Source organism: Danio rerio, chromosome 8 (genome assembly GCF_049306965.1).
Source record: "Danio rerio strain Tuebingen ecotype United States chromosome 8, GRCz12tu, whole genome shotgun sequence".
Taxonomy (NCBI): Eukaryota; Metazoa; Chordata; class Actinopteri; order Cypriniformes; family Danionidae; genus Danio; species Danio rerio.
In genome coordinates this window covers 31,659,447-31,687,089 of record NC_133183.1, presented here as the reverse complement: position 1 = coordinate 31,687,089, position 27,643 = coordinate 31,659,447, and the positions used below count along the sequence as shown (strand labels likewise).

Here is a 27,643-nt window from a genome sequence, read left to right as displayed (position 1 = left end):
TCTTTCCAAAACTGATAATATTCCTGGCCTCCCCCACACTTATCCACAATTTCACCATACAGCTGAACACCTCGACCATAACTCCTTTCATGACCTTCAGGAACCTAAGAGTGGTTCTTGATGACCAGTTGACATTAATTGCTGACTAAATTGCTTTACTTGCCCAATTGTACAGATTAGCTCTATTTAACATAAGGAAGATCAGACCCTTTCCATGAGAACATGGTGCTCAACTACTGGTCTAGGCTGAACTACTGCAAAGCACTTTTGGCTGGCCTTCCCAACCAACACCATCAAGCCTCTACAGCTGATCCAGAATGCAGCAGAGAGAGTGGTATACAACAAACTAAAAAGAGTGCATATCACACCTCTATTTATTAGTTTACACTGGGCGCCAATTGTCTCTTTCATCAAATTCAAGGCACTGTCAATTGCCTACTTAACAACCACAGGCTCTGCGCTCCTCTACCCATTTCAATCCTCTAGTTCTGTCTTATGTGGCATTTTTTTTTATTGCCTTTACTTTCATCAATTGGTGAAGTTTTGTTCCTCGCCCCTGGCTTGCTTGGTTTTAGACTTGTGGAGCTGCGCATCAATAGATTTTGTCTTCAGTTTTTGGACTTTTAGAAGTGAAATTTAAACCACAATAAACTTAACCAAACTGAACTTCAACTATGAAAACTGAACTGACACAGTTTAAATTTACTAGAACTTCTATGTTAAGCTGCTTTGACACAATCTACATTGCAAAAGTGCTATAAGAATAAAGATGAATTACTTTTAATGTTTTCAGAAAATGTGACTAAGGCCTTTGTACCTGTATGACACAAAAATGTCAAATTGAAGGTGTTGCGTTCCTTCAGTGATTCTGCTTGTTAACAGCAGTTGTTCATCATCAGTTCTTAATAACACTCAGTTAATCACTTAACTACCTCATTAACTTCACAGCCTCAGTGTTCTTGAATTGGTTTTTATCATTAAAAAACATTATTTAAGGGTGCAAACCTGATGCAGTTTCAATCTTTCGACTGTTCAATGTTAATTCAGTAATTGTCTGCTATTTAGGATGGCAAAAAACTGTAAATACTTATGTAAATGTTATTTTTATTTGTATAAATTTACTAAGATGTCAAAGAACCTTCTTTTATGGTGTCATTATGCAGTATTGTCTGTTTAAATGGCATTAAATTTCTGCATTCAAAAAACAAACAAAACAAAACTAAATAAAACACACACACACACACACACACACACACAACACAGGGGGTCCACACCACAAATCATTATCATCGCTGCCTCCTTGTAATTTATATGTCAAATCCTTCTCGGCAAGTTTTAAAGAAAGACTTGCTCTTCATGTTTTGAGGTGTGACTTAAAAAGTGCCTCTAGCAATACGAGAGCCGATTTTTTTACCTCAACCATTGACTAGCGCAACCTCTCGTTCATCGGAAAGGGAATGACACGCTGGTAGAAACCCAACCCCTTGAGGAAGTCAACAAAAAGAATAAATGCCCCTACAGTTTAGGTGTTTCCTATACATATGCACACACATCCATATCTTTACAATGAATGTAACTGATGCTCAAAAGGGCATTGAACGTCAATATAATTGGCCTCACCATTGTGCACTCTTGAATGGGACGGTTACCCAAGAAGCCTCATGTTGGTGTAGGGACGTTCACTTTGAACATTTCGCAGACACAAAAGAGCAGCCACAGGAGGAACAAAGATGTGAAGAATTGCCACTGCCCTTTCAGATTCTTTTTACGGCATGCTGAAAGACACTGAGTTGAGGTGGACAAGGCAATCTTACAAATAACTAATCCCTACAGTTTTTCTCCAGATTATTTCTAACTAGTGTGATATATGATATAACATCACATACATGTTTTTTTAAAAGGAATATCAATTCAACTTAAACTCATAAGAGAGCACATGCAGGTAATTTCAAACAATAACTGTATCGCAGAATTCAAAAATCCTTGTTTTCATTAGGTGAACTGCAGCTAGCAATTTATTGTATATGCTCACATTCATCCACCCTTAATGTAGAAGAGGCTAATCATGACTAATTTAAAGCCCCAAAATACTCATCTGGCCAAATGAGACTCTTGATGCTTTCCAAAGGTGATATATCACACTCTTACGGGCACTTTGGAGTAAAAACAGTCATTGCCACCATATTGAAGTATCGTTTCAATACGAAGTGCTCAAAACTGGCCAAAGACTTTGAAATATACAACTGATGGACACGTTGGGTGCCCATGTTCATCTGCACTTGCAGGGAACTTATTTGGTGTCATACATCGCATTTCATTTTGAAGGGCTAATCACTATGGCGTAGTGTAAACCCTTTGATTGGATGTAGGGTATAAGGAAGAGCCCTTCCAAATGGTTGTCTTTTTGATTAATCATTGAACACGATATCACCGCTTGCTTGTGTTTTTTGTTTCAGACTTGGAAATGGTAATAAATGTCCCCAGTAGACACAGGATGTCAACGTGATGTCAGATTGACGTTGTACACCAAAGTCATGGTGATGTTGCATTTTGTTTGGAAATGAAAATCAGTTGTTGTCAGAACCCAACGTCAGGCCAAAATCAATGTCCAATGTCCAAACTAAAATCAACCAAATATCAACGTCTAATGATGTTACAGGTTGACGTTGTGTGAATGTTACCACTATACGACTATCAGTTGTTGGATTTTGGTTGCCATACCTGATGAGTAAATGTCAGTATTTGACATCAATATGACACTGGTTTAAGATGTTGGCTCGACATTTGAGTTTGGTCACTTTCCAACACAACCTAACATCATTCAAATATCGTCATTTGACATAATTTTTGGACATCAAAAATAACATTGTCCGTTGACAATGGCTAGATATTGAATTTTGGTGACCTGACGTCACAACCTAAATCTAACCTAGCGTCTTATGATGTTGTATGCCTGCTGGCTCACTTTGTTAAATTACAGAGTTCAATTACAGTATATGCATCAAAGGTTTACAAGTTACCTTTTTTAACATATTAGTATAACTCATATGTTAATTTGATAATGTAACTGATTACATTGTATTACATTTTGAATTTTTAATGCAAATCTAACAAATCTTTTCCACAGGCAACGCAGCAGATTAATAAAAATTTATTTCAGTATTATTTGGTATTATTATTAATACTATTTATTTCAGTACAACTTAAGCTCGTTCAACAGCATATGCAGGTAATTTCAAACAAAGCTGTATAGCAGAATTCAGAAATTCTTGTTTTTGTTGAGTGAACTGCAGCCTGTAATTTATTACATACGCTCGTATTGGTCCACACTTAATGTAGAAGATTAAGAATCATGATTCAAAGCCCTAAAATACTCATCTGGCCACATGAGAATCTTGATGTGTTCCACATGGCTATATCATCCTCTGAAGTGCACTTTGGAGTAAAAACAGTCATTGTCGCCATATTGAAGTGTTGTTTTTTTATTCCAGCTTTTTACAAACAAAATGTTCATATGTGTCATTTTGCAGGTTCACTTTTTTTTTTATGGAATACAGTTACATTTGTTTTATTATGAAATTGTGTAACACAATTATGTGTAACTAGTTTTCAAAGCGGTCAAGGTGCCATAAATTCAATTCTGAAGTGTAAACAATGCAACACCTTAAAATTACCATAAGTGACAAGAACTGAACTTTACAGTTTTAATTTTAACAGACTAATTAATGCTTCTATAGAAATGGTTTTGGCTACATTCCATTTCATTGTAGGTGCCCTGCCATACACTGTAAAAATGCTAGGTTTGTGTTGGGACAAGATGAAGGAATTAAGTTAACTTCTAGTTTTTACAAATCTAAGTGGATTAAACATAAAACAAATAAGTTGTCCTCCCAAAAAACTCAAGAATTGTGTTGTTTCATCTCATTTTGGATAAATAGTTTGAACAAACTGCAAACATCATTTTTTGAGTGTAACTTTCATTCAACTTGTATTATTTTCTTTGTGCTAATCAATAGATGAAACAAAAGCTGTTGATTGATTTAAACAAATCATTATTATAAAAGTCTATATCTTTCTTTTCAAGCTACTTTTTACTACTTAATGCAAGTCAAAAGCACTCAAGGATAACATTATCTATGATTCCACAAGAATAACCTTGGCTATCTTGGTTACATTGATATGCATCATCAGAGACTGCAGACTAGTGTTCACAGGAAGCCTATGCATTATTCATACCTCTTATTCAGTGGCTCATGTGACGTTTTCTATTATTTTCCAACCTTGCTTAGATAACAATCTTTTTTAAAAAGGCCACAAAGCATTTTTAACCACGTAGTTGTGCTACATGCACAGGTGTATGCGTATCTGTCAACAAAGGCCTCTAACACATTACTTGACATTAATATTTCACAGTGTTGTCTCCAAAAGCTGACATCCAAATGCTCTTTTCACAATAGCAGGATGGGTGCAGTTACCTGGAATATCAGTGCAAACACAGTCCACGGTGACTCTTTATCGGCACTATAACACGTCACTGAATCTTTTCTCAATTTCTAATTCACTTTCTGAACATGCATGAAAAGGTGTCTTTTTCTTCTCTTTTGAATGTATTGTACACCTCACCCCCACATGCCCTCTCTCTGTTTTTTTTTTTCTGTCTTGCTCGCTGGTTGTTTCTACAGTCTCGAAGCAGATGGAAACTACGGCCCAGTTTTAGCTTTTGTTTCTCTGTCCCCAGAGAGTCCGAGCCCTTTTCTTGGCTCCTCCTTCTCCTCTTATCTCCAGTGAAGTTAGGAACCTCACTTTTCAATTTAGCATAGGAATGAGCATGTGCTCTGCTGGCACTTTACATAGTTTTACTCACTTTTTAACACTTTACATGCTCACATATTGTCTTGTGCTGAATGAATTGGATCATTATCTTCACAGTGAAGGTTCTTCATTACTTGTCCGTCACTATAGAGTTGAGAAAGTAAAAGTAAAAAAAAAAAACTAAATCAAATCAACGAGTCCATTGAATTTATATTATGTTAAACTGACAGCTTGCGTAACTTATACAATTAAGTTTGAACATGATTAATAAGTTACAATGACCGAAAAACATATGCTGTCAGGACCAACTAATCATATATTTTTTTCAATGTACAAATTAGGTAAATAAAGTGCCATGTTTTAATTAACAGACAACATTTAAATGCATAAAGAGTAAAATATTTTATTTTACTATGCTCTTCTGTAAAAAGACTATGACAGAAATTTAATACAACTAATATTTTATTTTGCTTTAACTTATTTTAAAAAGTTAATCAGGTTTCAACAAATTTTTTTAAGCTATACAAAGTTTAAATTAACATTTTAGTCTGTTTGATTGATGTGAGTTAAGATGACTAAAAGTTCATTTGATTCAACTAAAAAGAAATTAAGGCACCAAGAATTTGTTTTACCGTGTACATTTTCTGTCACTGGCTCACAAAAACCACATATGTGTGAGATGGAGATTTCAGCCTTTCTGTTTACATAGCATATCATTAAACGTTTCAAATAAGAAGCATTAGGGTGATTCAAAAAGAATACCATAATTTTGAAAATCTGTGTTTAATCAAAGAAACATGATGAAACCTTGGGTAATTAATAAATGTGAAGAGTACTTAAAGTTTTTTTTTTCAGTAGAAAACAAGTTTATATGTTCAATATACCCTCGAGAGACATCAATATGAAAGTTGTGGTATTCTTTTTTAATCACCCTGTACTTCTATTATAATCACCAAAGCCACATTAAAATTTATATATCTCAAAGTTATAGGTTATTTTGCGAAGGTAATAATGAAGTTGAAGAGCAACACGATATCATCTCTGTGCAAGAGCCTCTCAGATTCTCTGCGCCGGCGCATTGCATAAGAAGTGAGGGGGTGTTTGTTTATGTTTTTTCCTTCAACGCTCTACCTCAATATTTAATGAGATGTGAAACTTCAACTCACGCAGTCTACCAGCTGTTGTCAGGAATACTCTATGAGAAAAACGAAAAAGACGTTGGTGCCACAGGTTGATATTGGTCGCCCTGATGCGATGATATAGGCTAGGGCGCGCGGGGGGTCAGCTGACACTTATTTATAAGTGCACAATACTATAATGCAAAATAAGTTTTAAAAATTCCCCTCCCCATTACAACAAGCAAACTGATTTAGCTAATTAATAAATAGGCCTAATCTCTAATAAATGTTCTTTTTACTGCTGATTGTGGAAAACATTATGTAGATTAGCTTCAGACACAGATGGATGGGTCTCCCGCAGAACGCACGGAAATTGTAATTTTCCACCAAAGCGTAAAACATTTAAAATATTCATTAATATTAAAAAATAAAGCACAGTTTGTCAGAATAAATAATCCAATGTATCCAAATCGTCAAAATAATATAAAAAAGGATTAAGGTGATGCCTAAATAAAAGAGCAAACCCCAATATGTATGCTATTGCTATGCATTAAACGTACATGTGAGATATGAGGGATATTAGAGTAAGATTTACTTAAAATGTAAATGCCGGTTTAAACTTTGTTTCAATTGTCAAACATGTAGCCTATCCATTACATATGTTGAATGTTTTTGTGTGTGTGTGTGTGTGTGTGTGCGCGCATAAAAGTTTCTATAATAAAATAAAAGCTGTCAGGCTCCTTAAAGAAAATAATGTTTTGACAGGGTGGTCTTGTGGAAAGCTTTGGGTTTAGTTCGGTAAGACTGAATAACGTGCAGTCTAATCTAGACTTCTGTGAGAAATAAACCTGCGGTCTCCGTCAAAAAAACAAACCAACCAAAAAACAGCCACATTATGTAACGCGAAAGAAAGAAAGCCTAAAGGAAATTTAGCCAGTTTTATGCTTAGCAATTATGCTTGAAAAAACTTTTCGATTAGTTTACAGTTTGTAAAGCGTCGAGAAATCTGAGCGCGTTGCAGTTTGAGGGTCGCATGTACCAGGACGGCACAGATGGTCGCGCGGTTCACCAGAAGATAAAGGTATTATGGATAAGGATGTGAATAATTTAACACACCGAGCGTGTGCATGATATTGTCTATTATTCTCGATGTTAATCAGGATAGGTATCACAGGCTCAGATGATTGGTTAAATGCAGGGGTGGAGACGCAAAATGCAGGTACACAGCGCCCACTTTCATTAATAATTCCTGAGCAATTCCAATGAAGTCTTTGAAGGGAACGGACGAAAAACGTTTTGGAAAATTACTTATCCCTTCTGCTCCTGCAGCAAACCTTCGCAGTATGCTGTATCTCTGACAAATTCGTTTAATCATTTTTAAATAACAATATGTGCAATGTACTTTATATTAAAACGAGTAAATATTTTTTTTATGTGGATGTGTAATAATGAGCATAAATTTTGTTTTAAAGTATTGCAAGTATTGTTTCTCCTTTTAGTTAAAAAAAGAAAGGTTGTTCAAATAAAGATTTTAGAGTTATGTAGAAGTTTTGCTTTCTCTAAAAAACAACAAAAGGTTATTTGTAAGTGCCCTTTCAGTCTAAGATATACGAGTTGAGTGTGCGTGTTTGTGTGTGCAGTTGTGTGCGTGCTGGCGGGCGTGTGCGCGCGTGTGTGCCCGACTCACTGAGCGAGTGTATAGTCTCTTGAGTCTGGTCCTATGGGACTCCAGTCATTGCGCTCACCAGCTGACAGCGCGTGCTTACAGGAGGACACCCAACACCTCTTGCCACGGGTTGGCCAACTATTTTGTAAAAATTAATAAACGCTTCAACTACAGTTAAAAACCCTCAATGAACATGAGTTTAGACATGGATAAGAAGATTATTAGAAGCGTTCAATCGCAAACCAAATTATCCATGATGTTTGCAAAGGCTCGGGGGTAGAGAAGCTGACAGTTGGCACGGGCGCAGTTGGCAACATACCAACGTACATATGAGCCACAAGAAAAAAACCTCAATGTTTAAGCTGAACGTCTTTAGAGAAGTGGTTGTCATGTTTGAAACTATGGTGTTTGGAAATAAAACATGTTAGGACGGGCAGCACTAAAAACACAAGTTTTCTGCTTTCATTTTTTAGAAGTGTACGAGTTAAAGTAAAATAGTTTATCTAATGAATTCTGATTGGTTGTAAAGTTAAACCTAAACAAAAGCTATTATTAATGTAAATATGACGTTTACGCTTTGGCAAATTTTGGGAGTATTAAAAAAGTTTGCATATTAATCGTAGCATACTTGAAAATGTTGCATAATTAAAGTGGATCTAATTTTGTTCGTTTTTGCCCATATTTGTGTTGATACATGAGCTGAATTATTTAACTCTAAATAAGCTTATTATGTGTGCATTCATCTGATGAAAATAATTACGTGCATAATTACATTTAAAAGTTTATAAAGTTGTAAATCTGTTTATGTTTAAGAGTAAAGAAAATAAGTCTGTATAGTTCAAAATGCTTGTCAACTCGCTGTTGTTAATCCAATAAACTAATTTGTCATATATATATATAAATTATCTTAACTAATTTGTTATATATATGACAGAAAATTCATTTTACAGCACAAACACACACACACATACACACACACACACACACACACACACACACACACACACACACACACACACACACACACACACATATATATATATATATATATATATATATATATATATATATACACACACACACACACACACACACACACACACACACACACACACACACACACACGTGTGTGTGTGTGTGTGTGTAGTAAAATACATTTTCTGTCATTATGAATTGTAGCATAATTTATTAATCTATATGGCTCGACAAACAACCGCTGAACTTACCAAACTTAATTAATTTTAATTATTTTTTTTCCATTAATCAAAATAAGTTTTGATTTAATCATTTAATATTAGTCATTTAATTTTATGTACAATAAATAATTTAAATTTATTCGAACACTACCATGAGTATAAATAATTAATCTTCAATTGATTAGTTAGATCGATATAGTCACTTTTTAGTTGCAATATTTACATATGACCAACAAGTGGTTTTTGAATGATGATGATAATAATAATAATAATAATAATAATAATTAATAATAATAATAAATACATAGCCTAAATAGGATCTAATGTCTAAGACAAAACTAAAATCATCGTGATAAACATATTGCCTAACAAAAACGAGTCACAAAAATAACAAGAGACTGCAGAGACAGAATCATGTTTGTTTTTTCTTTTATTCCTACAATAAAACAAATCATAAGAGTAACAAAACAGCTCATTTCCAATGTAACACAAAAATTGACAAGGCAAACGAATAAATAGCTTACTTCAGCTACAGAAGCAGAACACAACTTCTTTGCATTGAAATCAAATATTAAAAATGAACGGATGTACAAAATCTAATGGCTATATTAAATATATTCATCAAATTGGCATTACTTCTACATAAACACATCATTTCTTGTTCCATGAAAAAAAGAATATTTCTCAAGCCTACGGCCCGTTTTTTAAAGTGCAAGTAAACTTTAGAAGTCGCAAATTGTTACAGGGTTCAAAATCAATCGTATCTGTGAAATAGGTCCATGACAATCATGTGTGAATGAATAGTCTCAAAACAGTTTGCGGAAGACAGTTTTATGCATGACATTCGAGCCCATGGCACTGCTGCTCGCGGCAGTTCTCATGGCGTAGGGGTCTGGTCAATGTCACGAGAAGGCAACTAAAATCTATTGGCGTCAGACACAACAACAGCATTGTCAAAAGATCATAAAACAAATGGATAAATAAAGCAACCCATTACAAAGCCCAGATATGCGATTGACACGATTGAGGGACAGTCCGGCGGTGTGTTTTCTTAAAAAGCGCGGCGCTTGGCCAGTTTCAGTTCCGACAGCTCGTCTTCACTCTGCAGCTCCAAGTGCGTTTCGTCTGAGTCACTGAAGTGCGAGTGAGGCGAGAACTCTCCATCACTCCGGTTCGACCGAGGCGAGTCTTTACTGGCCTCCGAACCAGACTTGCTCGTTCCAGAGGGCGACTGGAGGTCTTGCTCCATGAAAGAGTTGAATGTTCCGTCCTCGTACTGGTACGGGTAACCCACGCCCGTGCCTCTCCGACAGACGCCCGGTGATCCTCTGGGAGATCGGTCCGTTTCTAACACGTTGGCATGCAGCAGGTCGCAGTTTGGCGGGTCGGCTTTAGCACCGGGGCCCTGTAGTAAGTCGGACAGGGCGTTGATGTAGATCTGGGCCATCTGCAGGGTTTCGTACTTGGAGAGTTTCTTGTCGTTGTCAAAGGCTGGGATGACACTGCGCAGCTCGTCGAACGCGTGGTTCAATCCGTGCATTCTTCGCCTCTCCCGGGCATTGGCAGCCATTCGCCTCTGTTTCTGCACGACGTTGGTGGATTTGCTGGATGGGGCCCGCTGTCTGCCCTCATCTGCCCCCACAGCTCCTTTAAGCCGGCAGAGCTCGCGTACTTTGACAGGACTCTTGCTGCTCTTCCTGAAGTTGGAGGCAGAGGACACGCCTTCCGCGCTCGAGCCGGGCGAGTGCAGCAGGTATTCGGCGTGTGCCGCGCAGGTGCCAGCCTGCACGGGAGCCAGCCAGGCGCGTGGGTCACTGCTGGCCATGAGTGCCAAGGCTGGTGGGTACTCGCTCTGCTCCCCCCGCCCCAAGCTCGAATGCTGGACGTCGAGTTCAACCACCTCTCTTGTATCCGTGCTCATTCCATCCATTCTGTTGGTTTGTGCTTTTGGGAGGAAAGTTTGTGGCTATGGATACAGGGACGGATATTTTGCCTGGGAAGATTTCTCTTCTTACACCTGTGGTGAAGGGGATTTCTTTACTGATGTCTCAGTGCGACTCGTCGGTTTTAAAAACGGCACGCGCCGGGGAGCCCCCCTTCTCAAGCTGGTCGCGTGGCGCTTTGACCAATAAGAGCACGCGGGGCAGGCGCGTGTAGGCGACCAATGAGAAGTCGCAGTAAACCCGAGAGAGGTTATTATACCCAAACTCTGCCTTTTTTCCATAATGTCGCGCTTCAAACCTGTTTAACTAGAGAATTATTATCACAATGGGTCGTCCCATAGGACGTACTCAAAAAGTTGGAGACTGAATAAAGTTATGTGGCGGGCCTCCTCACGCCATGTTTTGGAAATTAGATAGTCTATTAAACGCGACAGGAAAACAAAACTTACCTCGGCGGTCTAAAATGGAATAAAAGAGGTTATCAAAAATCTTTATCTAAGAACATCGTGCTTTGAAGGTACTTTTCTTCATTAAATGCTCGTAAACACAGGCAACTGTATTCAGCCGTCTTCACACTTAAAATTAAAGTTTGAAGAGAGTTGGTTTGCAAAAAATAGCACACAAGAACCTTTTAGTTACCCCAAACAATCTTTTAGAGGATAGCTTTTAAAAACAATGCTATTATAGTTTGAAGATTATTCTAAAAGTCGAAAGAATTCAACCATTTGGGAAATGTAAATGTTCCATAGATGTCCGTTCTTCGTGGAACGAGAAATGCAAATAACTTCTGTAAATTAAAAGCAGAACAATGTAAAGATTTAAAGAAACACAACAATTATTCAATAAATAAATCTGAATACTACCACTACTACAACTAATAATAATAGTAAATAATATCTAATAAATCATATAATACAAACGAAAATATTCCCTTTTTTATTATTAATTTAGTTCCTTTTGTTTGCGTATTTCGTAAATTATGAAGTCATAAATTATATTTTTGCGTAGCCTATTTATTTGTAGATGAACAACCACATTTAAACTCAAACTGTAATAATTTGTTCTTCTATTGGCGCACAATTAAACACATCCAGACAATGAGTGTTAATACCAGATTAAGTTTCGTTTCCTTTTTGAACAAGTTCAAAACCTTTTGATCCGATTTAAGGAACGCCCTTTCAGCAATAGAGCTTCCCAAAGATCAGAAACTTGATATGGAGGCGCGACAGTCCCTTTCTCCCTTTAGAGAAAGAACAAGTGCAAAAGGCCAGTCTGATAATAATAATAATAATAATAATAATAATAATAATAATAATAATAATAATGATAGTAATAATAATCATAATAATAATAATAGTTATTGTTGTCGTTAATAAATAAAAAATATAATAAATAGCCTACGTCCTTTTGACAGACAGGTCTACTTAAAATTATTATTTTATGAACTATAAAGCCATCGAAAATCTAGGTTAGTTAAAAAAAAAAAAACTACTTTTAATAAAATTCATTGTATTATGTCTTTCCAAAATGCCTTTCTTCGTTAGGCTATTAAAATAAAACCATAAAGAGTGAAAAACATGCAGTTGGTATAACACCGGACGATGTGCAGACAACAAATTGTATTAGACAAACTTTAGTGACACCGGTTTACCGCTGTATTTCCTTTTCTGTCAGCGAAACAAGAATTTATAGACCTTAATTCGTGTTTTCTGGCGTTAAAATCTCCACATTAGTCTCTTTACACTTATTCATGAATTCATAGAGCGCATAGGCTTGCGGACTGGCGCCTGATCTTCACCCCAACTGGAGCCTCATCCAGGCGGCTTGTGTGTCTTGGAATAGTTCCTAAAGCAAACAACAGGTTAGGATTGCTGCCGTCGATTATTAAAGTGTCCCCGGGACAATAGAGACTCAATGTTCCATTCGACACGCCTGAAGAACTCTTTGGAAAAAGGGCACAAAATGTGTCTCGATGGGGGCTTCCATTGCAATCGAGTCTGCGTGCTGCTTTCTTCATTCCTGTCTCCCGGGAAACAACGATATCGCGTGCTTGATAAAAGTATATTAGAGTTCCTCAAGCAAGTCTAATAATAATAATAATAATAATAATAATAATAATAATTATTATTATTATTATTATTATTACTAATGTCTAAGCCATTCCATTAATAGAAAATGTGTAATATATGCATTTGCCATCTTTGTTACAAAAGTCCTTTCTCATAGAAAAAAAAAATATTTATATTATGCCCACTTTATGAGATTACATGAATGGATTATAGACTGTATATCTACAAGCATTTATTGTGACTGACAGTTTTCCTTTATACACGCTACCTAAAATAAAATCACAGATTCTGCAAATAGTGGAACAGGTGCGCACTTGAGCAGCATCTTTACAGCTGTTCAGAAGCGAAAACTACTGAAACGACAACAAAGGCGACATCTAGTGGACATGTAATGCACCTACCGACAACAAGTGGTAATTTATTTCAGAAACATTGTTGCTATTTACAAATAGCAGTACAAACAGCAAATCTGAATGATCACTGTTTTCATGTGGAAATTGCCTCCCGTGGAACATGAAATGCAAATAATGCTGTAGATTTTAACTGTTTGGCTGAATCAAAAATGTTTCCCTGCAAGTAAAAACAGAATGTGACAAGAGAAGCATGTCTGACTTCAAAAAGTAGTCCAAAAGACAATAGGACATGCATATTAAACAATCAATATAAGTACACTGTGAAAATAAATAGTGTTTGCTTTACATTTGTTTGTTGAATAAAATTTACAAAAAAAATAAATAAATAAATCTTTTAAAATAATCATAAATTAAAATTTGGTCATTTGTTTTAAGCTAAATTAACCTAAAACTGATGCACTTCCAGCTGCAACCCATCACTGGGAAACATCCATACAGTCCCATTCACACACATGCACTACAGCCAATTTAGCTAACTCAATTCACATATACCACATGTGTTTGGACTGTGGGGGAAACCGGAGCACCCTACGTGAACCCACATGCAATCTCCACACAGAAATGCCAACTGGCCCAGCTGGGGATCGAACCAGCGACCTTCTTGCAGAGGCGATTGTGCTACCCACTGTGCCACTGTGCTGACTGAATACTTTCATATGTCAGTAATATTTTTGAAATTAATAATAAAAAAAACTGAATACATATAAATGTACACACATTTACACAAGTAAATAAATAAACAGGCTAAATAGGCAAAAAAATGTACATGTAGATTCCGCATGGGCCTAGTCATGACTTATTTTTTTAATATAATTTATTTATTATTTGTTACAGTGCTATACTCAGGGGAATGCACAATTTTGGACAGCCATTGTCTACCTAAAAGCTACACTACATCTGTATGGCAGTTTTTAAAGGGATAGTTCACCCAAAGTGTATTAATTTACTCATCCTCAGGTCAACTAAGAAATAATTAACTTTTCTCTTCTGTAGAAAATTTTAGGTTAAAATCGTGGTCTTTGGTGATGAAAGTCAGCTCGAAAGTCATGCTTTAAAATGAAAGTCAATATCAGCATTTTGAGTTATATTAAAAACTATCCATACAGGCACAACGTAATAGCTGTGGCTCATGATGATATATAAAGCCTTAAGAAGCTAAGTGATTAATAAGGTGTTAGAAATGAACATTATTTACAACATTCTAACATTTTAATATGAAACTTCAACAAACACACTTTGGGAATATGTAAAAAAAACAATTCCTTACTTACGTATTATAATTTTGTTTTTGAGATAGGTTGCAGCATCCAGAATAGGTGCACGTTTCATTTTTATTGACATGGAAAGTATAATAAAAGGCTTCACAAACTAATCTGTGCTTCACAGGAGCTGAATATACAGTATCATCAAAAGCCATGAGTTTTAATTTTGTTTTTCCATATATGTATACATATTTTTTTACACACAGAAGCTGCTAACTTTTATTATATAACTCACCATTTAACTTTGAGACAAAAAGTCATCATCTTAATGGACAATTTTCATTTTTACTTGAACTATGTATTTAAGAAATCTCTTTATGAGTTCAATAAAGTTAAATTTACTTTCATTTTAAGTTCTATACCCATGTCTAAACATTATACATTGTAAAAAATACAGGGTTCCACACAATTCATTCATGTTGTCCCAACACAAATGAATTAACACTTTTACCAAATGTATGTGGATTGAACATAAAAAAATCAAGTTGTCCCAATGAAATCTCAAGAATTGTGTTGTTTTTAGCTAATTTTAAATAAGTAGTTTAAACGAGCAAAAAAAAAATTTGTTTATATATATATATATATATATATATATTTTTTTTTTTTTTTTTTTGAGTGTACTCTTAATCAACAGCAATAATAAACCCACGTACAAGAACTTGGCCTATACGTCTGGTTCAGGGTCAGACTTGTGGCGACAAACTCTCCAAGCATCAGAGCATGACTTCAAATGCTGTGGTGCCTTTCACTTTGACCTGTAGTGCATGAATCCGGTTCACAAAGACCAACCAACACCAGCAGTGACTAACCTTTGACCAAAGCTTTCATTGTGTTCATATTGATGGTGAGCTCACCCTGAGGTTATTGGGTCTGTTCAACATTTCTGATGATACAGATAAACGCAACAAAAACCACTGTAGAAAACATGTTTATTAGACAAATTATACACAGAAAGCTTTGCCACTTGTAACAGAGGCCTCAGTTTGTTCCATTTGAATAATATGCAACACATACAACAAAATAGGCCTATATTAAATACTGTACATTATAATCAGTCGAAAATGATGTAATCCTGTACAATTCTATGTATGAAATTAAAAATGTTACAGGCATAGCAGGTTTTGCATGCTTCTTTTACGGAAAAAAAACAAACCTTGCCTCCTTTTTGACAAATCGAAAACGAAATGAAGTCGAATGAGAATGCCTTACCGTCAGAGAAACCATGGAGAACTTCTTGTAATGTGATAGTGGCTAAACTGAGCTTAACAGACTCAGATATTATACTCTATATCTTCTTTAAATCCAACATAAAAATTATCTGCATGTAAAATATACACTTTAATGTCTCTTTGTTTACTCTAAATAAAAATCTTTAAACTGATACTAAATAAAATTGCTCCTATAGTCTTCCAGTAATCATATCTTAAGAAAAGTACATCTAGAATGCTTGCGTCAAAACACTGTTGCTGTTTTCTACACACAACATTTGCGAATTAGTCAGAGGATAACAAACTGAAAGCTCATTCTAAACGACTAACATTAGTAAATATTAATACAGTTTATGTTAGTGAAAAGGATTGGTTGTTTTTGTCCTCAAAATGTGTATTTTTTTTCTTTTAATTGACTCTTACCAAACCTTGATGGCCTCATTTAAACAATTAGCACTTAAAAAAAAGTTAGATAAATATTACCCCTTAACATTTATGAAATGAAATAGAAAGATATTTCAAATAACCCCTCAAAAGTCGCCACCATGTCAGCGTTTTCAGATGGCGTAGTAATAGGTTGAGGACTGACCCTTGAAAAGTAAAAAAAAAGCCCCATCTCCTAAGGCTCGTGTTAAGAATTTGTTTAAAAACTCTCACACTCTTTGATTTCCAAAATCTATGACGCACAACTGCGAGATTGTGGCATATACAATGAAGCTATTCTACAGAATGTTTTCGTTGAATCCAGAGTATGGCTACAGAAGTGAATACAAACTCTTGATGGTTTAATGGTGCAAATTAACGTAAGATGATGGCACTGAAGCAATTTCAAAACTAATCATTTAAAAAAAGGGAGAGAGAAAACTAAAACTACATACAGCTCTGAACATTTTTTCTTGTTAAAACTCTCTGACCAGACACATTCCACGCATTAAAGATTTGTTATACTTAAAGTCAGTAAGAGACATTTAGTAGCATTTGTTTCATCCCTCCCTATAGTATAATAACTTTTTAAATTTTGACTTTAAAGTTCAGTCAGATCTGTTCCACGGAGTGTTCGTATAAAGACTCAAGGTACTGTAGATCTCACTTTTAGTGAGATGGCAGAGAGCTCCTTGGGAACACAGTCTCTCGCTTGCGAGGCTTTCGAGAAAAGCAGGTTGTTTCTCTCAGTTTTAGCAGTGCCATGTTCAAAGTCTCAACTAGAGGGAGCACTGAGCAGAAGCGAAATTCAGTCGATGAGTTGACAAGATTCTTCCAAACAGAGTTATTGCAGTTCTGGGAAACACTGGAAAGAGTCTTTTTGTTTTTTCCATAAAAAGAAAGAAAACTAAATTCAAACCAAATGTTAAACATATATCATCGTTGCAATATTTCAGTCTTATTTTTTCTTTCTCACACAAAATCGAATGTGGCAAACAAAAGGCAATTTTTTTTTAGTTCACAGAGAAAATCTCCTGACAAACCACAATGACAATAACGACCAATTTATTCCATCCTCGTCCTGTTGGCGAGTTCGTTCTGGGCAAACAAGCTCCATCGCGAAGAGCGAAAGCCATGAGAAAACGACAATCGAAAAGGAACATTTGTATTTACATAGATCTCTTTTTTGTTTCCGACTTGCAGACCCAGGAATCTCTGCAATCTATATGGAAGTGCCCCTGTCCGGGTCGTTGCCATAGCTAAAGTTGGGGGCCGGGGTGGGCTGATACGGGATGCTAGACATTGTCTTGACAGGGCTGCGAAAGAAGCCGCCGTTGGGGGCTCTCTGCCGAAAGGGCCCCCCAGTCCGGTGGTCCTGCACGGCCCCGAAGGCGAAGCCAGCTGCCGCTTTGGCTGACAGGCTCCGGCTGAGAGTCTGGATCTGCTCGGGTATGAAGGTGGTGGTGGTGATGTGTGTGTTGCGGAAGTCGCTGATCTGCTCGAGGGCCTGACGGGCAGCCGGGAGGGAATCCATGTCCAGGGGCGTCAGGTCGATGGAGGAGGTGGAGAACTGTTTGTGGGGGCTCTCGTCCTCCGTGCACAAGCTGTTAACCCGGTGATGAAGGTGCTCCAGGTCGATCTCCTTATCGTCCTAAAGGAAGGGAGAACAGGAGGAGGAAAGTGGAGTGGGGGAAATAAGGAAGGAGAGAAGAACAGGAGGAGGAGCGGAGGTTGTTACAGGATCAGAGGAGAAAAGAGGTGTAAAGTGAAGAGCAGGGGTGTGTAATCGTAAGAGCAGATACAGAGCAGGATGGGTTAGTGAAGCGGGACAGCGTGAGGTGGTTAACAGGGAAATGGATGTGTGTGTGGTGTGGGAGGAAATGCAGGTAAAGGAATGGAGGGAGTTGTTGAACAAATAACATGGGAGGAAAGTTTGGATGCAGTTCGAGGTAAAGAAAAATAATTGTTGAGGGTGGGAATTGATGGAGATTTAGCAGGTCCGATGAGGTTTTAGCATTTGCGTAGTTAGCAAGACAGAAAAAGAGGGGAGAGGTACAAAAAGGGAAACATACTGAGCTATGGCAATGAAAATACATCAGTCTTAACTAGTACTGTTCTTGGACTAATAACAACATCGATGTAGTGTGACACATGGAGTTTTGGAAATACAGTCTACAAAGCCTGTCCACTTTCAATCCATCTGAAACCACGGTTCTGACAAAACTGTAGTTCAGGGATGTCCAAACTTGTTCTTGGAGGACCTTTGTCCTGCAGAAACCAAGATCTTTAGACTCACATGAGACTTGCAGATGCTGGTTGATTCTAAATTCTGCAGGGCATCTGCCCTCCATGAGCAAGATTGGACATTCCTGCACAATTTAATCTAGTAGACTAGGAGTACTCTATTCTGGTCCTTGAGGTCCACTGTCCTGCAGAGTTTAGCTCTTACTAAAGACACCTGAAAAAGCTGACCAAGGTCTTCACACTTACTACAAACATCTACAAACAACAAACATTGACACTCTTACTACAATCATCTACTACAAACAGGCTCTAATTGGATCTAAAGCCTGCAAGAAACCTGTTTTCCAGGAGCAGCACTAGACTCTACATGAAAGTGGACCTCAGGGGCCAGAGTTGAGAGCACCTGCACTACTACACCCTCAGAACAAAATATGCAAGAAAAGTGACTTTAGTGGTAAAACAGCTTATTACTGGGACAGTACCCTTAAAGCAGGGGTGTTGAATCCTGCTCCAGGAGTGTCACTGTGCTTCATATTTTAGCTCCTACCCTATTTAAGCACACCCGAACATGGCTAATCAAGTTCTTACTAGGCAAACTCAAAACTTTCAGTAAGGTGCGTTGAGGTTGAACAGTGCCCCTCCAGGACTGGTATGAACACCCCTGCCTTAAGTGGACATCTTTGGTTTCCTACAGGTAAATATTTTGCACATTTTGTCAGAAAGTGTATAAGTGTAAAACTAAAAAAGATAGATTGTTCAAAACAAACAAACAAACAAACAAACACAAAAATAAACAAACTCACGAGGTGAGGTGGGCTGACATTGTTGCCGTGATAAAAAAGCCTCTGTTTTGGACCAGCTTAAAGCACTTTGTTGATTCCAGCCACCAGTGGCAGGCAGCGTGGCCCTGAGTAAAAAGGGGCAATGGGGAACCTGGTTGGGTTGGTGGGGACAGGAGATCAAGGAGCAGTTCATAGGTACCCGTCCTACCACCACATTGGTGGAAGGTGGTGTTAAAAAGGACATAGGAGTGAAGGAAACGGGATTGTGGGAAGGCTGTTCTTTGATTTGTGTTGTTGAGCTAACCAGGGATCTTGTGTTTTCCAAAATGCGCTGATGTGCTTTGAATAATAAATTTTTATTATTATTATTATTATTTTTTATGAGACAAGGTGTGATTCATGTATATGGATAAAGCGCTACTTTCAAATCTTTAAACCAGTGGTTCTCAGTCTTGCAAGTTTTCAATTGTTCATGCAAGTTATAAAGGAGCTACAACATCTCTGTGTTATCAAGTACCTGAAAGATTAAAAACATACACTGTAAAAAAATCTGTTATTTATTTTATATTTTTCCAGCAGCTGGGGTGCTGAAAAAAAAAACATAAAAAAGGCCTATAATTACAGAAATTTACTGTAAAATAACAGACGTTAAATGAAGGAAATTTACCGGAAATTTAAATGTAAGGAAATTTATGTAATTTAATGTCTGTTATTTTACAGAATTAAAAAAAAATACAAACTTTTTTTTTTCACAGTGCATGCACGTCAACTTTGTCTTTTGATGTTTGTGCAAAATGCAAAAATGCAGACCTACAACTTGAAGATCTACTGTACAGGCACATAATTTAGGTCTCTTATTCTGACTTCACTAAAGCCTGACTAGTACAATTTCAGTCAGACAAAAATAAACTGCATTTAAATACAGTGAACATTTAAAGGGCCTCTATTTGAAACAATAATTTTGTACCTCCTTTGAAATAAAGATACCATTTTCTTTTTATTATATGAAGCTAGTTTACAGGACAAATTATATTATATTATGAAAATATTATTTAAAATGTGAAAATTATTTACTATTATTTAATTTGTTGCAGAATACAACACATATTTTAGGTACTGTGTATATATACACACACACGCAAAGTAAAATATCTAACATTTTACCTATGGTGTTGTATGCTCCATTAGAAGTCTGCTGAGGCCCTCTAGTGGGTAGCTGATTATTAATAATATATTTCATTTACACATTTTATGTTATGATTCGGCACAATATTTTATCAGTTTTAATGGAGAGAAATGAGAATGATGGTCGCGTTACAATTAGTTTTATATTTATCCATCAAAACATTCTCGTCCAGGCCCTTAGATTGAAAACCACTGATTTAAACAACCTTCTACCTGCTAAAATTAGTTTATTATTTTACTAATTAAGACTTTTCTAGTTCCAGGCCTCCTGATTAATACCTACTCTAAGCAACATTCTACAGTTAAATGGCTGCACAGGGAACAAACAGTAAATTAGGCACTTTAGTCTGGCTGTGCAGCACCAATATAAATATTGAAGTTTTGCGAACGCCAGCTTGCAGGGCAAACGTCTTGAGTATGGGCTGCTCCCTTCCAAAGCTGCAGCTCAAATTAACTGCCTGTCAGGTTTGCAGAATCCCCTTTCTGCATTCTCTCAGCCAAATTTGTCTAGTCTCCATGCGGCCTGGCACTAAGAGATAGATCTCAGTGGGCTAGAAAAAAAAGACTGGTATCAAAAAGCGCCCACATTATTGCATTTCCAAGCAAAGATTTCAGCGTAAATCTCAAGGTTTTTGGAAATGAATGGTAACGACCTTCCTCGTAACTCCCCGGGTGGATTCTCTTTCAGCAGTAAATGCTTGATTGCGTAAGCTCGTACAAAAACATATCGTAGCGCATTCGCCGCCGGGGGCCGATTTCATAACCTACGTGGGCTCGAGGCTTGGAGAAGTGTGGAAAGAGTGTAGCTCAGTGCTGGCAGAAGACAGTTCGCTGCGGGATAGGGAACGTGTGTCTCAGCTTGGAGTCGAGGGGTGTGGCGCAGCATGCAGGTGACAGGTGATTGGAGGACGGCCTGAGTGTGAGCATGATGTCAGTCTGCGGCTCATGACATGGCTCGTCTTGCCTCACAGACGGTCCGTCTGCTTGTGTCTGTGTGTGTTGTGAGCGAGTTTGTGGAAATACAAAAGGATGACCCAACACATGAGGCAGGCATATGACAGGATGGGGAAGAGATTGTTTTCAAGAGAGGTGGGGGAATGAGTAGAAAAAGACAACAAACAAACAGTCAGCACACACAGACGTTGTTGTTTTTCTTTTTTTTTCTTTTTTTTTCTTTTCTTTTATGTCCAAGGAGCCAGATACCTGGAAGTGTGAGATGATAAAAATGGCATTTTGCATTTCTCTCCCACGCCCGCTTTAACCCCTCAACACAGAGTACTTATCTATAAAACAAAATCGACAAAATAAAAGTTGTTTCAGGCTTTAACAGCAGAGTAACATGATTTTTTGTTGTTGGTGTTTTCTGAAAAACATACAAACATTTTCAGAGTAATGACTGACACGCTGTTTGGCGTTCGGCGGCCTTTATTAATTATGCTGAGGTCTGACTGTCAAATGTTCAGTAGCCACTGTGAACATCATATAAATGCATTTTTTTTGTTGAGAATTAAAGATATGTCTATTTTTTTTTCTTTGTAGACTGGAAAACAGTCATCTATCTGAATGCAGATCTCATACTGTGGCCGCAGGACTCCAGACAGCAACAATATATCAATGACACAGCAGACATCTGAAGTGAAAAACGTTTCATCATTTGCTTTTTTCAGGAATGATTAAGACACAAAGCTTAGCAAGTGAAATGGCTTTCTGCACAGCAAAACCCCTCGGGTTCTCTGAACCGCCTGCACGTATGCTCTGGATTGGCAAGTGGTGCGCTATGAAAGTATTTAGGTTTTGTAAGGTTATAGGGTTTGAAAGTATAGGTTTTGTAATTCAAAATGAGGTGGAAGTTGTTTTGATGACTTGTCATATCCAATCATTTTGAGGCACCACTGAAGGAGCATAACGATCAGAGAAACAGAGGAAACAGGGACAAACTAACACCATGGCATATGCAATGTGTGTGTGTGTGTGTGTGTGTGTGTGTGTTTCAGACACAGAGACACAAGCACAAAGTCAGTCTATAGTTCTGATTCACAGTTCACTCCTGTTAGGCAGGTGTCAAGAAATATCACAAGGAAAAGAGGAAGCAGTCAGGGAGAATTAAAGACAGACACTCGGACACACCAAAGAGAAAGTTTCATCATGCTGAAAGATGGAGGAATGGTTAGGATGTACGTGCCAAAATGACTTTAAGTACAATGATGACATTAACAAAATCTGCAAAAAATCATCTTAATCAGAATTTTAGCCTTGTTTGAGAATTAAATAAAACAAACATCATTAACTTCTAATTTAAAAATAATATTATAAATAAATATATATATATAATTATGTCATTTTGTTAAAAACTGCCAAGATTCATATTGTTTTACTGTATTCTTAGCTAATAATATAGAATTATATGACATGAATTTAATTCATATAGAATTTAATGACATGAATATATATATATATGGACCCTGGACCACAAAACCAGTCATATGCACAGCTAGTGTTTTTCAGCCAACAATAAACTTCTGTTGAAAGCTCAATGTGACTATTTTCAATGGTCACATATTACAATTAGTTAATGTTAATTAATGCATTTACCAACATGAACAAACAATGAACAATACATTTACTACTGTATTTTTCATGTTAGTTAACGTTAGTTAATGAATATACAGTAGTTCATTATTAGTTCATGTTAACTCACAGTGCATTAACTAATGTTAACAAGCATGGACTTGGATGTTAATAATGCATTAGTAAATGTTCAATTATGATTAATAAATACTGTACAAGTGTTGTTCATGATTAGTTCATTTTAGTAAATGCATTAACTAATGAACCTTATTGTAAAGTATTACCTTTTCAATTTTATAAGGTTTCTTTTACAGCATCAATGTTGTGATGTAATTATTCAGTTAAATATACTTGAGCATTTATTTAGTTAGTCAAGCGTAAAACGATACGAAAGACCGTGTAACCGCTAACGGCATCAGGATCAACAGGCAAGTGCAAAAAACTCCATTGAAAATACTGGGTTAAAATAAAATGTCATATTTTAAAAATATAGTGAGGGAAAACTAAATTCACTAAAGTGCTTCTTGTCTGGTTTGACACGCAATTTATATTGTATATCTATCAGACATTGTAAATCACTGATTTTTAAAGAAATCAGACCTGGTACTGTAGCAATTTTATAATGGAAAGACAGTTCAGCGGAACTCGTAAAAACGAGTTTTGCTATATGTAAAGTAGGATATTTACTAAATATTTTCATGGAATATGAACTTTACTCATTACTTTTTTTTAATGTTTGGCAAAAATATCTATAATTTTCATCGATACAATGTATTTTTGGTAATTACAAAACAATAAACCCACACAAAATAAAATTGGTTTTGTGGTCCAGGGTCACATTTCATTTTAGGTACATTTCTATGAATTTTCTAATTCATGTTTATAACAACACCTCTATTTTCTAATCAGGGAAGAAAAATAAACTTAATTAAAGTGTTTTATGTGATATAAATCTGTCTAAATATAACTATTTTTTATACTCAAAGCAAAATAACGTTTTTTTTTAAATAGTAGCAGTAATTTATTATTAAGAAAAAAAAATTACTTTTTTATCTTTATCTCTTTTTTATGCAGTAAAAAAGTTAAATAAATTCTGCTACAAACTAAAGGGTTTTAACTATGAAACCAAAACCATCAGTGACATGAATGTGTAATGCGGCAATTTTTTTTTTTTTTTTGCATTTTCCTTGCCTGTCCATTTTTGGCTTGAACCCTTCTCGCTCAGTGTACCGTGCATGTTAAAATGTGTCTGTGTGAATATTTGTGCTTATACTGTGATGAGCCGTCTGGAAGAGTGCTTCGAGGAATGAGGCCGTCTCAGCATGATCCAACCACTGGGCCAGAAAGAGACTGCCAGAGAGTCCAGCCTACTTAAGAGAGAGTCACTAAACCACTACATCAGCTACAACTACACATGCTTATATATACAGCACAAGGTCCAACATTAACACTCTGGAACATAGGACAATGGGGGTCAAATTACTGCCAAATAATATTTACTGAAGATTTACCATTTTGTTTTTTAAAAGCATTTTAAAAAAGCATATTAGTGACAAAATGCAATGCGTTGTGGTGCATTATTTTTCTTAACAAAAGTTATATAATACATATATATTAGTGTTTGAGAAGTTTGAGATCTGTATATGTGTTAATTAATAGTTTCATTTAAGGTGCTTTAACTGTAATAAAAACTCAAAAGTGACAGTAAAGACATTTGTTGTAAAAAAAAAAAACATGTTATCAGTATTTAATCAAATAACACAGCTATATTAAGAACAAAGCCAGAAAACAGAAAATAACTCCATTTAATCTTCATTTTGTCCACAGCTGTATAAAGTTACAAAAGATTTTAATTCAAATGTTTCAAATAATGTTCTTTTGAACTTAGTTGATTAAAGTATGTTCGCTTACAGTTTCTGCAAAAATATTAATATTCATTCTCTGTCTTTACACTGAAAAATGCTTCAAAAAGGATTCCTTAGATTAACAATTTCTTTTTATGTTAAGTGGTTATAAACACGTGCATTTAAACAAAGTTGAACATTACTAAATTTAATTGGTTTTAATTCAACCCATACTAATTGTTTGCAACAATTTTGCAGAAATCATTTTTTCAGTGTATATAAATGACATATTTTTAATAATGTAACATTAGATCATTATAAATGATATATAGTACAATTTCTATACACTGTAAAATCAAAAAAGTTAAGGTAACTCAAACCATTTAAAGAATCCGTTGCAACAAACCATTTAAGTTCAAAAGCTAATCCTATTGAGTACAGTGAACTTAATCCATTTGAGTAAACAAAGCAATTTGAACACAGTAAAACCCATCAAATGAAGAGAACTCAAACAAACTGATTACTGTAACATCCAATCAGTTAAGGCAACCCAAACCGTTTGAGGAAACCAATTGCCACAAACCATTTGAGTTCAAAACTAATCTAAATGAGTACTGTGAACTTTTTGAGTTAACTATACTCATTTCATTTGATAAAGTTGATTGTTGGGTTTTACAGTGTAAGGTAAAAAAATCTAAGCTAATTGATATTTGTGGTTTATTTTTAGAGATTGTAATCCAAATTCTAATTTAAAAAGTATGCAAACATAAATTGCACATCTAATTATAAAAACAAATGATTATTTCTTCACTGATTCATTGCTAAAATGTAATTATTTGCACATTGAACTTTCATAATTAGTTTTTTTAATCTCTATATGCCTATACTTTTATATATGTTGAAGTTTTGCGTATAGTATCGACTGGAATAAACTTAATCATTCTGGAATTTATTATTTAATAACCAATATGAAAATGTTAAAATAAAGCCATTCAAATATTTAGTTTAACACACAAAGTTCTTAAAACAACATTGTGTTAATTCAGTAAAAATAGCATACCATTGTTAAGCCATTTAAAACATCATATTTGAAAGTATATTAGAATAGATTCTGCATTCAAATTTTTCATTAAATTATTTTCCTTCGGTTTAGTCTCTATTTCAGAGGTCGCCACAGCATATGTTTTTTTTTTTTGCAGCGGATGCCCTTCCAGCTGCAACCCAGTACTGGGAAACACCCATACACACTCACATTGAAATTAATAATTTGTTTTATAGTATGCTAGTTTGAAATAAATACAAACCATGGATACCTCCATCTACTCCAATCTTTTGATTGATAGTAACTTTTGATTAAAAAAAGATTATTATCACAATTCAATTTACACCTCATGGTGTCCCAATAAAGTTCCAAGCCATTTTTAATTCAGTGTTAATTTGGACCTTGTTCATATGTACAAATATGTCAAATCAACTATTCGTCTATCTTAAACCTTCTATTTATATAATTCTACAATGAAACAAAACACAATTTTGAATTCTACTTAGCTACCAGGACTCAAACTAGTGCAAAAGAAATGCATCAAGAGTAATTTGGCCCTGCTAGTGAGCAGTGAAGTGGACAGTGGCCTTCAGAGGAGTGAGGATGAAGGACAGCCGCTCTCCGTCTCTCTGTCTCTCTCTGTGGGGTCATGAACACATAAAAGCTGCTTCATGGCAGGAGGACGGAAGACAAGAATAAGCCCCTGACCGCTGATCAAAAGCCCTACGCAGTTTGTTTTTCAGGTGGAACGCTGGAGATGAAATGTGATGTTTTTTGGCCCGTGGAGAGTCTGATGAGACGGAGCGAAGAGGGTCAAGGTGTGTATGTTGGGGTTTGTGATGGAACTCGATTGGAGAAATGAGGGAGATGGGGATGGGTTTTTTCAGGAGAAGAAACACCCACAATATGACAGCTGCAGATAAGAGAACAATGCTATAAACTCATTACATCAAAAAGCAACATCACACTGGTTCAGTCACAGACGTATGAATGTCACTTTTACGGGTGTTGTCATGTGAAATGCAAGCAATTTGTTAATTAGGGCTACCTTTATGCAAAAGAGCCACTGCCCAACAGTTGTTTGAACAGGAAAAACAATATGTGCAAACACATTAGTCTAGACCAGGGGTGCCCAAACTTTGTCTTATGAAGGGCCAAAAACCAAACTTGATTGTGTGTGGTGGGGTAAATATACCAAACTCTATTCCATTAAATTTGCCATGGGTAATTTCCTAATTTATTTAATATGTAAACTAACTAGAAAACATTGCTTTATTTTATTTTATCTAACACAGTTTATATATTTTTTAATATTATAACGAACTTATTACAGTTAAAAACAATCTCATTTATAACAGAATGAGGTTACACTTGGCAAGCTGCTCCTGTTTTTGCCTTGATTTGCATGCTGATGTCTTCTGCATTTTCCTCTATCCGTCAAGTGACAGTATTTTTGTATTTCTACAAAAAATCTAATTCATTTACAAACCTGTAATTGAATCATTTGATTTCAGTTTGCTTTTCTTAGCAATAAAACAAACCAACGTTACGTTAAGTTAGAAATTATTATCTTAGTTAAAGGCATTCGCTCCGACCCTTCCCATCATTCTCACTCTCTTCTCAGAGGGGATGGTGGGCCAAATTAAAGCTTACCATGGGCCAACTGTGACCCGCATGCCCTAGTTTGGGCATCTTTGGTCTAGACAGTTGTTCACATAATAAAGGGATAGTTCACGCAGAAATAAAAAACTCCTCATTGTTTACATGCACTTTAGTGTTTTAAAACTTTCTCTGAATTTCTTTCGTCAGTTGAAAAAAAAAAAAAAACACCCAAGATATTCTGTAGAATGTTGGAGAAAAACAGCCAT

The 27,643-nt window shown here is 36.0% G+C and overlaps 2 protein-coding genes and 1 long non-coding RNA gene across 16 annotated transcripts in view; 1 reads left to right on the top strand and 2 right to left on the bottom strand.

The window, feature by feature from the left end:
* LOC141375650 (uncharacterized) overlaps positions 1–21,964 on the top strand; it is a 53,190-nt gene extending 31,226 nt beyond the window's left edge. Inside the window, exon 3 of the long non-coding RNA XR_012384428.1 lies at positions 21,861–21,964. This is a non-coding gene — a long non-coding RNA (uncharacterized lncRNA). The remainder of the gene's footprint in view (positions 1–21,860) is intronic.
* On the bottom strand, positions 9,205–10,842 carry atoh1a (atonal bHLH transcription factor 1a). The gene has a single exon (NM_131091.2). It carries the CDS (start codon positions 10,720–10,722, stop codon positions 9,844–9,846), a length of 879 nt encoding a protein of 292 aa, NP_571166.2. The 5' UTR covers positions 10,723–10,842; the 3' UTR covers positions 9,205–9,843.
* The window catches only part of grid2 (glutamate receptor, ionotropic, delta 2), a 704,448-nt gene continuing 692,196 nt past the window's right edge, over positions 15,392–27,643 (bottom strand). For 5 of the 14 annotated variants that reach the window (XM_073909341.1, XM_073909342.1, XM_073909347.1 and 2 more), the window contains one exon: positions 15,392–17,761. In XM_073909341.1, coding sequence (XP_073765442.1) covers positions 17,333–17,761 — 429 coding nt within the window. In that variant the 3' untranslated portion in view covers positions 15,392–17,332. 14 annotated transcript variants of the gene reach the window in all.

Coding starts and splice junctions, on each gene's coding strand:
- atoh1a (NM_131091.2), bottom strand. CDS start 10,722: ATGGATGGAATGAGCACGGATACAAGAGAGGTGGTTGAACTCGACGTC.